The 11,443-nt window shown below is 48.6% G+C and overlaps 2 protein-coding genes across 2 annotated transcripts in view; one reads left to right on the top strand and one right to left on the bottom strand.

Annotated features, from left to right (window-relative positions):
• Positions 1-11,443, bottom strand: part of Itgae (integrin subunit alpha E) — a 58,116-nt gene that overhangs the window by 7,638 nt on the left and 39,035 nt on the right. Inside the window, exons 21-28 of the mRNA XM_021176640.2 lie at positions 9,925-10,057; positions 8,212-8,310; positions 7,473-7,552; positions 6,643-6,717; positions 5,504-5,567; positions 5,313-5,420; positions 804-860; positions 441-536 (exon numbers count right to left, since the gene is read on the bottom strand). Of these exons, the coding sequence (XP_021032299.1) occupies positions 441-536; positions 804-860; positions 5,313-5,420; positions 5,504-5,567; positions 6,643-6,717; positions 7,473-7,552; positions 8,212-8,310; positions 9,925-10,057 (712 nt within the window). The remainder of the gene's footprint in view (positions 1-440; positions 537-803; positions 861-5,312; positions 5,421-5,503; positions 5,568-6,642; positions 6,718-7,472; positions 7,553-8,211; positions 8,311-9,924; positions 10,058-11,443) is intronic.
• Positions 1,027-3,829, top strand: Haspin (histone H3 associated protein kinase). The gene has a single exon (XM_021176644.2). It carries the CDS (start codon positions 1,054-1,056, stop codon positions 3,313-3,315), a length of 2,262 nt encoding a protein of 753 aa, XP_021032303.1. The 5' UTR covers positions 1,027-1,053; the 3' UTR covers positions 3,316-3,829.

The raw sequence follows: 11,443 nt of genomic DNA, 5'->3' as shown, positions 1-11,443 counted from the left end.
GAGTGCTGGGATTAAAGGCGTGCGCTACCACGCCGGGCCCTCCAGCTATTGAAGAACTATTTGTACTGGTTAGGGGGGAAGCCAAGACAAAGAGGGCATGTCCAAGGTTATGCAACAGGCCAGAGACGGTGACCTAAATTACAGCCACATCAATAGAGGCAGAGAGACGTGATTTCATACGTATTCTGAAGGTGGGATGGCAGGGTTTGCTGCTGGGATACACATGGGGATGAAACAAGAGGTAATCACAGATCATTCCAACATGTCTTAGTATGGAAAAGGATTAAAATCCCTACCAAGTAACTTGCTAAGAGCTGTTTGAGACAGGTCAATCAAATGATCTATTTTGAACAGCACCTTTCAGATGCTATTATCCTTTCTTAGAGGATAGGTCCTCTAGGATTGGACGACCCAATCTGCAGTCTCTCAGTCTCAAGTACCTGCTTAGTGTGGCCCACGGAGATCTCTGCGGCCACGGTTACATTTTCTTTATTAGATGTGATAGCACAGATCACTGAATGCCATTCTTTTACATGCTGCAAAAGCAAAAGGTGAGTCTGCTTACTCCCTTTTCGTGTTTTAGGATTGAAAATCTGAATATCTAAGATAGGGCATCCAAGGTCCCAGAGCAGACAGTGTGAGCAGTTTAAGCAAGTCCCCTTCGCCCAAGCCAAGTGTTGGTTATCCTGGCAAACAAGACCAGAGAGGCTGAAAGTCTCAGAAAGAACACTGCAAAAGCAGTCACCCTCGCAAGAGGCTCTCCACATCCCTCTCTCTTGGGCTCTTGAGGCGACTTCGCTCACCTGCACAGGATCGCTTCCACATGCTGGCTCTTGACTCTGGGTGCACTCAGTGTGGTCCTGAAATGAGAGCCTTTGCTAAGCCACCCTGAGCTCCAAGTCCCGCTAGGCATCTGCCCCCTGGCGGCTTCCGGGAGGTCAGGCCGACTGCGCAGCGGAGGGCCGGCGCTAGGACCCAGCGGGCCGGCGGGCGCTCGGGCGCTCGCCGCAGTCTCGCGGTATTTCTGTTTGAAACGACGGGCGGGCGCTCGCTATGGCACAGGCTCACCCGCGGTCGGGTACCCGGCTCTTTCGAACGTACGCGGCGAGGGGCGTCCGGGGGTCGCAGCGGCAGCCTGGCGGGCTGGCTGAGCAATGGTTCCAGCCGCCGAACCTGAAGCGCGCCTTCAGCAGCAGCCTCAGCGACAGTAACGAGTCGCCGGCTGTCGCTTCCGACGACCCGGACGACCCCGACTTCCCCGGCAGCCTCGTGGGCCAGCGGCAGAGGCGTCCTCCGGGCCGCGGCTCCCGGAACCAGCGGACCCTGACAAACACTCCAAGAGTCCAAAGGCTGCGACCTCGGCCCCCGCAGAAGTGCAGCACCCCGTGCAGCCGGCTGCGACCGCCACCTTTCCCCAACTGCAGCCCGGGCTGCCTCGGGTCGGACCACAGTGTGTGCATCCAGTCCAGGGACAGCAACGAGCTGGGCACCAGTGCCTCCCTCTTCAGCTCTCCGGCCTCGCCCGGAGCCCCCGACCGTTTGTATGCAGACTCTGCAGTCCCCGGGAGCTTCCACTTGCCGGCAACCTCCCTAAGTGAACCGTCTGTGCTCTGCCCCCAGGAGGCAGCAACCGGTGACAGGTACACCGGGAAGGCCCTCCGAGTCGAAGCCAGCTTCAGGTCATCTCTCTTTAGCCTTGTGAACTCAGGGGCCACAGAAGTGAACAAGTTTGGGACAGATGGGGAGAATGTGAAGGAATCGTGTTGTGAAAGAAGACAGCAGATGGGAAACAGACTAACGGACCCTGATCTGGCAAGCCGGGGAAAGAGAAAGGCCGCGAGTAAAAAGGTTGTGTCCCAAGGAGTCGACCAGAGAGACTATGGGGAGTCCAGTGCTTGCAAGGACCGTCGTGTACCAGGGGAAATCAGCAGGCCTAAGAGAACTGGCCCACTCCGGAAGAGGAAACAGCAAGAAGCAGCGGGAACCCCTCCCCGCCACTACCACCAATCTAAGAAAAGGAAAGCGTCAGTCTCCTTATGGAACTTGAATACTAGCCAGAGGGATTCTTGGACCAAAACCAGAGCTTCCTTCGGGTTCCACAAGAAGAAAATTATAACCAGTGTGCTAGAGGTATGCAGTTCTGTCGCCAGTTCTTCCTCCAGGTCCCTCCTGTCTGAATGTTCGACCCCTCCTATCAAGAACAGAGCACACCTTACTGTTTCTTCTCGATGCTCTTCTGTGTATTTGCTAAGTCCCTTAAAGACCCTGCATGTCACAGACCAAAGGCCATCTTATGCTGAAAAGGTTTATGGGGAGTGTAATCAGGAAGGGCCTATCCCCTTTAGTGATTGCCTTTCCACGGAAAAACTGGAACGGTGTGAGAAGATCGGAGAAGGAGTGTTTGGAGAAGTGTTTCAGATAATTAACGACCAAGCACCTGTAGCCCTAAAAATCATTGCTATTGAAGGGTTAGATTTAGTCAATGGGTCGCACCAGAAAACCTTTGAGGAGATCCTGCCGGAGATCATTATCTCCAAAGAGCTGAGTCTCTTGTCTAGTGAGGCCTACAACCGCACAGAAGGCTTCATTGGGCTGAACTCAGTACACTGTGTTCAAGGGCTTTACCCTCCCTTGCTGCTGAAAGCCTGGGATCACTATAACACAACCAAAAGGTCTGCCAATGACCGGCCTGACTTTTTCCAGGAAGACCAGCTCTTTATTATCCTGGAATTTGAGTTTGGTGGGGTTGACTTGGAGCGAATGAAAACAAAGCTGTCCTCCGTGGCGACTGCAAAGAGCATTCTCCACCAGATCACCGCATCCCTGGCTGTGGCAGAAGCATCCCTGCACTTTGAGCACCGGGACTTACACTGGGGAAATGTGCTCTTAAAGAAAACCAACCTCAAAGAACTCCACTACACCCTCAATGGGAAAACGAGCACCATTCCCACCCATGGGCTACAAGTCAACATCATTGACTACACCCTGTCCCGCTTGGAGCGGGATGGGATTGTGGTTTTCTGTGATATCTCCACTGAAGAGGACCTATTTACAGGTGAGGGTGACTACCAGTTTGAGATCTACAGGCTCATGAGGAAGGAGAACAAAAACTGCTGGGGTGAGTATCACCCTTACAATAATGTGCTGTGGCTGCATTACCTCACAGACAAGATTCTGAATAAGATGAAATTTAAGACTAAATGCCAGAGCGCAGCCATGAAGCAAATAAGGAAAAACCTGCAACATTTCCACAGGACTGTACTGAGTTTCAGCTCTGCCACGGACCTGCTCTGCCAACACAGTCTCTTTAGGTAAGCCAGGAACTTAGACTTTCAGAGCCTCTTTAAGTACACTTTTTAGGCCTCTGGTACTAATCTCTGCCACTAGAGCTAGATGGAGGTGAAAGAGTTCCTGTCAGCTTCTTAAAAGAGAACCGTGTTTTTCAAAAGGTAACCAAAATGTTTGTTGACATGATTAAATTTGCTTTTAACAAATGTTCCTTTTAAAAATAATAATAATAAACTAGACAGAGGACAAGTGGATGCATCTTTAAGTCCTCGTCCTGTCAGCAGAGTCTACAAGTCTGTTGTTGCTGGTTTTTGAGCCTTGATACTTGATGTAGGATGAGCAAAACCAAGCCTCAGCTGTGGTCCTTACTGCTCTTGATGCCGTTGTCAAGATGCAGAGCAGAGAGCAAGAGACTAGAGAGTCAAAACCAAGAGAAAGTATGGAAAATGTTTATCCGGTTCACTCCCCAATCACAGGAGCAGAATTTATAGAATTTCAACAGGAAAATAAATGTCTCTGTGGCTCTCATGTTTGAGATTTGGCTTATTTTCATCAAAGAAAGGGAATCACGATTCTGCTTTAAAATCTTTTTCTTTTTTTTTTTTTTGGTTTTTCGAGACAGGGTTTCTCTGTATAGCCCGGGCTGTCCTGGAACTCACTTTGTAGACCAGGCTGGCCTCAAACTCAGAAATCCGCCTGCCTCTGCCTCCTGCTTTAAAATCTTAATGTCTAATTTCCTTCTGACCGTTTCTCCTATTATTTTCCCATAATTAAGTATTTTTTCTTCTAAAGCTTATCTTGGTTTTTGTTTTGTTTTGTTGGTTGGTTGGTTTTTTGAGACAGAGTCTCTGTGTAGCTCTGGCTCTCCAAGAACTTACTCTGTAGACCAGGCTGGACTCTGAATTTACAGAGACCCACCTGCCTCTGCCTCCTGTGTGCTGGGATTAAAGGTGTGAGCCACCATTGCCTGGCTGGCTTTTGTTTTTAAAATTAAATGCACATTGGTTTGTGTGCTGGTACAGGTTGGAGGGCAGGGAGACAAGATAAGATCAGAGGACACCTTCGGCGCCATCCTCAGGAATGCCATCCACTGAGACAGAGTCATTGGTTGTCCTGGAATTTACCAGTTAAACTAGGTTTCTAGCATCCTTCCTCCCCTAGCAATGAAATTACAAGTACATACCGCCACAGACAGCCAGCACTTTATATGGATCCTGAGACTCAAACTCTAGGCTTTGTGCTTGTAAGGTCAGTGCTTTACTGAGTTATTTTTCAGCCCTTGTTATATTTTTTGTTTATGTAGTTTTGTTTTGATCCAGGGCCTTGTGCAGGCTGGCCGTCCGCCGAGCTGCATCCCTAGCCCTCTTTAGTATATGAGACGATCTCTGGTGGGGTTGGTCTTAGGCATTGTCTATCCAGACGCTGAGTTCTGTGTGCCAAGATCCAATTGTAGTCTGGCCATGGGGCATTGCATTGAGCAATGTGCTATAAGGAATGATCCCCAATAATCTCTGATTGGATAATAAAAGGCTCAAGACTGTGACTGGGCAGGAAAGAGAGGAAGGCAGGCCTTAAGATTGAGGAGAGGGTCTCAGGTAGGGATGACGAGGTCAAGGACAAAGTAGGGGAAGATGGAGGTCATTATGAGGCAGGATGGACCATGAGCATGTGGCCAAGAGAAAAATCACCCTGAGGAAACACGTGGAACAGAGCAAACAGAGCAAGACTCAGGTGGCAGGTAATGGGGCTGTACTGGGGATGTAGCTCAGAACCTGCCCGGTTTAGGTATATAGCTTGTTAATAAGGTTTCTGTGTCTTTCTTGGGAGCTATACTGGGTGGAGTAGGGCAGAAATGCCTCTTAAAATTACCATTATAGATCTCAGGTTACTCACTCCATAGCTGCAGGCTTGAACTTAGGAACGTCCTTGTGTCTGCAAGCCTGTGCCACCAGGCCTCGTTTTTATATCTTTGAGAATCTGTAGTCTTTGGAAAGAGATGCGATCACAGAGTCCCATTTAAATACCTGAGTCTTTGTCAGATTCTTCACTCTTACAATCTGGAAATCTCGTAATTTGATGGGGACACAAATTTGCAACTGGAATACAGCTCCAAAAAGATTCTCCCCATGCACCTGCAGAAGAAAAGGAGCAGAAAGTCAGAGCTCGTTGGTTGGCTCTACCAACTTTAGGTTGGCAGCAAACGCTGTACACTTACATTGAAGAAGAATTCTTTGTGATCAGAAGGGCTTTGGCTTGTGTTCATGTACATCACTGAGGGTCTGCAACGAGAGGGCATGTGTGAGAGCGTAATGTTCCTTCCTGGTTCCGAATGAACTTAGTGTTTCCCGAAGAATACACTAGGACATTCAGCACGGGTCCTTAAGAAGACTCAACGCTGGAAGTCAAAATGTGAAGTGCTTGGAAGGCAGCTGGGACAGAAGAATGTTTGCAAGCCATGCAGTTGGACTCTACCCAGCTGGAGTTTTCCTTCTTTTCTCCAACTCTGCGTGTGTACATGTGGCAGTGTACTTGCCTGTCAATGTCAAGTCCCCTACTCTCTCCTAGTTTTTTACAGTGCCTCACTGAACCTGGGAGCTTGCTGTTGTAACTAAACTGGCAGCCCAAAGGATCTGCCTCTCTGCCCCCACCCACCCCAGCACGGACATTACAGGTTGTGGGTCATACCACCTGATTTCTATGTGGTTGCTGAGAACCTGAACTCAGGTCCCCATGAGACAACTTTTCTCACTGAGCCCCCTCCCAGGCCCTTCTCCAACCCCACAGCCACTCTGATAGCATCACATCGATTCCCTCTGGTAGCAGGACCAGTTGGCAGTGGGCCTCTGATGACCACCACGGTGTTTCAAAAGCCCAACGTGACATATGCTAGTGATAAAGAAACCAAAACTACTGCTCCATGGGTGAAAAGGAAGTTCATTCCACACTGCCAAGGCATAGACTTTGATATGCTGATAGGTACCCCAGGTACATTGGGGAGCCATATGTCCACTTTTGCCGGAGGTAAGAGAAATGGCTCCTTTTGGCAGATGGGAATCAGTTTCACAAGTTCCCAAAGAATACTAGCATTTATTTAACCACCAGAAATCCTGTAGTCTAGGTTAAGCTGGGCCTAGACTCAATTTTGGACAAGTCAGTGAGACTGCCCTTTTGGTGGGTGGGGGTTGGGGGAGGTACCCCTTGGATCTGACAGTATCCTAGAGAGGTTGGGCGCTAAGCAGCCTCCTCAGAGAAGGGCCATGCCCACATCCACCATGATGGGCATATCTGTCCACACAGAATCCCAAAACTGTTGCATTTGCATGACCGTCACACAGACCCCTTGGGAGTACCTACCTGGAAAGAACTGCAATGAAGGCATGTCTGAATTGAAGGCTGCGTGTCTCTCTGGCCAAAGACTTCTCATTGGAACTGGGAATACAAATGTTAACAATATAACAAATATAATACAAATGTTCCCTTGACTTCCTAAGAACCTGAGTGACTCCCTGAGGCCACACTTAAGAAAGCATTGATTTTGTTAAGGATTTCTCAGCTTCCACACTTGACGTTTTAGGCCAAAGAATTTTCTGTTAGGGACTTGTCCTACACACTGAATAATAGTTGTCAGCGTTTGTGGTGTGAAGTACTTGGAAGGCAGTCGAGTGAGACAAAAGAATGTTCGCAAGCTATGCAGTTGGACTCAGTAGAGTATCACCTCCTAAATCATGGCAATCAAAACCTGCTCTAGAAAGCTGGGCGTGGTGACACCTTTAATTACAGCACTCAGGAAGTAGAAGCAGGCAGGTGTCTGAGTTTGAGGCCAGCCTGGTCTACAGAGCAATACCAGGACAGCCAGGGCTACCCAGAGAAACCCTGTCACAAAACAAAACAATACAACAACAAAAGACTCCAGACACTGCCTCAGGAAGAGAACTGCCCATGTTTGACAGCTGCTTCACAGAACCATATCCTGCTCTGTCTCTGAACATGGAGGCTTATCAGAGTTGTATTAGAGTTAAGAAAGCCAGAACGAGGACTCTAGTTCAAAGCCCATTCTTCCAGAATATACCCCAGTGTTCCTTTGTATGGATTAAAATATTGTCAGTATCTTTGGTGAGGGGAACGTCTGTGAGCACAGGGATCCGAGGCCAGGAGTTAAGGTTGCTAACACAGTCACGACTTACTTGGAGATGGTCACAGTGATATCTGCTGTCCTATTTGGAAAGACACTCTCCTCTAGCTGCCAAGTTACTGAGACATTCACCTATTTTAAGGAGGAAATAAATAAGTAAATGGGGGAACCAGTCACCTGACAACTGCTTACTGCTCAGGGCCCGGCCTGCTTCAATGCCAGGGAGTGGAAAAAAAAGGTTTAGGAGGTCCTTGTTGGAGGCATACTTGTCACTGGGGGCAGACTTTGAGGTTTCAAAAGCCTACACCATGCCACTGTGCTTGCTGATCAGGATATAGCCCACACCATGCCTGCCTGCCACCATGCTCCCTGCCATGATGAAAATGGACTAAGCCTCTGAAACCGTAAGCAAGCTCCTAATCGAATGTTTTCTTGCATAAGACTTGCCTTGGTCGTCTGGCCTCTTCACAACAATAGGGCAGTGACTAAGACACTGGTTAAGCAGCATTAGGAATCCTAGCTTCCATTCCTCATGGTTTTTGTAGCACAGTCACTGTCTCACGTAAGCCTCACAGTACAAATGCTGAGTGAGCCAGACAGACAGCATTATTCTATGAACAGAGTTTCTGCACACTCCTCCGTGCGCCACTTGGGGGCAGACTTGGCAGCTGTCGACACTACTGACAGCAACTCCAGCAAAGGAAGCATAGTAGCCACGCCTGACAGCTGCAGATGAGGCCGGAAGTCAGAGACAGCAGGAAGAGCCACCTAATGCCGACAGACTCACTCACAGATGATCTCTTGAGTATGGGGTGACCAATCTTGCAGTTCATGACCAGGACAGAAGCAACAAGCTTGGGGTCATCACACTGAACATCTGGAGAGACTGGCTGTTAAAACAGAAGATGTTAAAAAAAAAAAAAAGCCGGGCGNGGNGGCGCACACCTTTAATCCCAGCACTCGGGAGGCAGAGGCAGGNGGATTTCTGAGTTCGAGGCCAGCCTGGTCTACAAAGTGAGTGCCAGGACAGCCAGGGCTACACAGAGAAACCCTGTCTCGGGGGTGGGGGTGGGGGTGAACAGATGTTTTATCTTTGTTATTTATTTATTTATTTATCTAGTGGGTGGGAGTGTTTTGCCCACGTATGTGTTTTGCATGCATGTGCCTGCCTGGCACCCCTTCAGAGGTCAGAAGAGGATGTCCAATTCCCCTGGAAGTGGAATTACAGATAGTTGTGAGCCGACATGGAGCAGCTGGGATTCAAACCTAGGTCCTCTGGAGAGCAGCTGGTGCTCTTAACTGAGCCATCTCTCCAGCCCCAAGAGATGCCCTTGAGGAAAAGAAGTGGTTCCCTCACACCAATTTGACAACTGCTCACTGATTTGTCTCCATGTCTGACTTGGTCCCTGGCCTCCTCACAACTGAGAATTGAGTTTAAACCCAAAGCCTAAGGGTAGTGTTCTGTGAGCGAGGCACAGTGCAGGTAGAGACTGGTTCCAGCTGACAGGACTCTGTAGAGTCGTCATGGAGAGGAAGGCAATGAGACTGGACTGTGGAGCAAGGTGAGTGTCTCACTGAGATGGAGGGAACGTTTGGTCTCAACCATGGCTCCTCATCTAGATCACCAAACAGCTAATCCCCCAGCTAGGGCCGCATCACTAGTTCCATTCTAGATATGTAGAAGTTAATTTTAATTTTGCATTCAATATATGCTAACTTAGCTCAAACACACTAAGAAACCCCCCCTCCCCAGGAGGGAGAGGCAAACCTATAGTCCCAACAGAGTCAGGTTTCACAGACTCACTGCCATGAGGAAAACTGTCTTGGGGAAGTGGGAGTCTTCACTCAACAAAGGAAAATGCAGAGTTATCAGAGGATTGGGGGTGGGTGCAGTTAAGGGAAAAGGCAGATGAAGCTGTCCTGAGAGCCTCAGTAAAGGGATCAGGTGATGCCAGGGGTGTCTTGATCCCAATTAGGTTAACAGACCCCGTCCAAGGAAAGCTGTGTCCAGAAACACTGAATCTACAGCTCTGTACCAGTGCACACCGAATCTAGTTCTCTCTGTCAAAATGACTTAGATTCCCCAGACAAGAGCACGGTGGTTTTCTAGTTCCCAAAAGAACTAGCAGCAGAGTTTCCCGCCATCTTTGAATTAACAAACAAATCATCTCCATATTGTGATCCTTGGCAGCCACATGATTGCAAGCCCATCTTTGCAGCTGGCCTTGTGTCTGTGAGCCCAGCATATAGTGAACAGTGGGAAGAGAATTCCTTAGGCATTAAAATTTATCTCCCACAGTCCTGGTTAAGAGAGACTGTGCAAGGAGGGGGCAAGCATCAGGGGTGCTGCTGCAGCTTTGCAGGGCACAGAATTAGAAAGGATTCATCAATCACTATGCCTGTACAGCATAGAGCAGAAGGAGGCTGGTGGCCATGAAGTAGAATTAGATAGACAAACAAGGAGAAGGCACAGCAGCATGTTTCCCTGCCCCTGCAACAAATACCTTTTGTATCTTCTTAAACTGTAAGTTTCTGGGATAATTGAGAGCCATGTTTGTCATGTAGGAATCCTCTCCAGAGTTAGTCAGGCTGATGTTCATGGTCACCTCCTTTGTGACACCCACCACCAGTTCCTGCCTGTGAAGGGCAAAAGAGGGGAGAGAGAACACATTGGCTGTGTATTTAATCTGTAAAATTCCTCATTATAGAAAAGCACATTCTTTTATTAAAGAGATTTTTTTAAAAGACTTATTTATGTATATGAGTACACTGTAGCTGTCTTCAGACACACAAGAAGAGGGCATCAAATCCCATTACAGATGGTTGTGAGCCACCATGTGGTTGCTGGGAATTGAACTCAGGTCTTCTGGAAGAGCAGCCAGTGCTCTTCACCACTGAGCCATCTCTCCAGCCCTCAAAAGCGCATTCTTAACTACCCTCTAAGATAAACTGCATAAAAGCCCAGATTTTCTTCCTTTTAACAGAGCTGGACCCCTAGCTCCATGTCCACCTTAACTGCTTAGTCACTAAGCTGTTGGTGACATTATAATCCCTTACTTGGTGGTTACCATGAGCCAAATGCCACCCCAGGAGCTCAGTTAATCCTCAGAAGTACCCTACAAAGAGGTGTAGTTACTTTCCATTTTGCAGAAGAGGAAACAGAAGCTGAAAGACCAGAAGCCTTTACCACCAAGCTCATTTCAGTTTCACTCCATTGCTCAGGTTCATCCTGCACTCACTATGCATCCCTGCTGGCCTTGCAATCCTGCTTCCACCTCCCAAGTGCTGGGATAATAGATGTGAGCCACAGTGCCTGTCACTGTGTTTGTGTGTTTTGTTTGTTTGTCTGTTTGTTGAAACAGTCTCACTTTGTAGTCCAGGCAGGGAAGTCTAGTTCTCATTTGATTTTCTAGTGGACCCATGTCTGCAGAGAAGTCAAGAGCCCGACAAATCACTGGACTGAGCACAGGGTCCCCAATGGGAGGAGTTAGAGAAATGACTGAAGAAGCAGAAGGGGCTTGCAACCCCATAGGAAGAACAACAATATCAACCAACCAGATTCCCCAGAGCTCCCAGGGACTAAACCATTAACTAAAGAGGGACCCATGGCTCCAGCCACATAGTAACAGAGGATGACCTTGTCAGGCATCAGTGGGAGGAGAGGCCCTTGGTCCTGTGAAGGCTCCATGCAGTTCTAGATGCCTGGGCAGAGCCTTCTTGCTCCCTACCTCTACTGTCAGCAAATCCTAACTGCCTTTGCCTTGCTCAGTCTAGGCCATCACCCTCTTACCTCACCTGCACTGTCCAGTAGTCATTATTTTCTCCCTGCTTCCTACAATTCATCACTGTCTAGCCCAGTGATGAGCTCAACCTATGGCTCACAACCCCTTTTAAAAGTCAACCAGCTGTTTTACAGATATCACCTAAGACCATCAGGGAACGCCGGGCATGGTGGCGCACGCCTTTAATCCCAGCACTCACGAGGCAGAGGCAGGTGGATTTCTGAGTTCAAGGCCAGCCTGG

This window comes from Mus caroli, chromosome 11 (genome assembly GCF_900094665.2).
Source record: "Mus caroli chromosome 11, CAROLI_EIJ_v1.1, whole genome shotgun sequence".
NCBI classification, from domain to species: domain Eukaryota; kingdom Metazoa; phylum Chordata; class Mammalia; order Rodentia; family Muridae; genus Mus; species Mus caroli.
This window is presented reverse-complemented; position numbering and strand designations above follow the sequence as displayed.

Coding starts and splice junctions, on each gene's coding strand:
- Haspin (XM_021176644.2), top strand. CDS start 1,054: ATGGCACAGGCTCACCCGCGGTCGGGTACCCGGCTCTTTCGAACGTAC.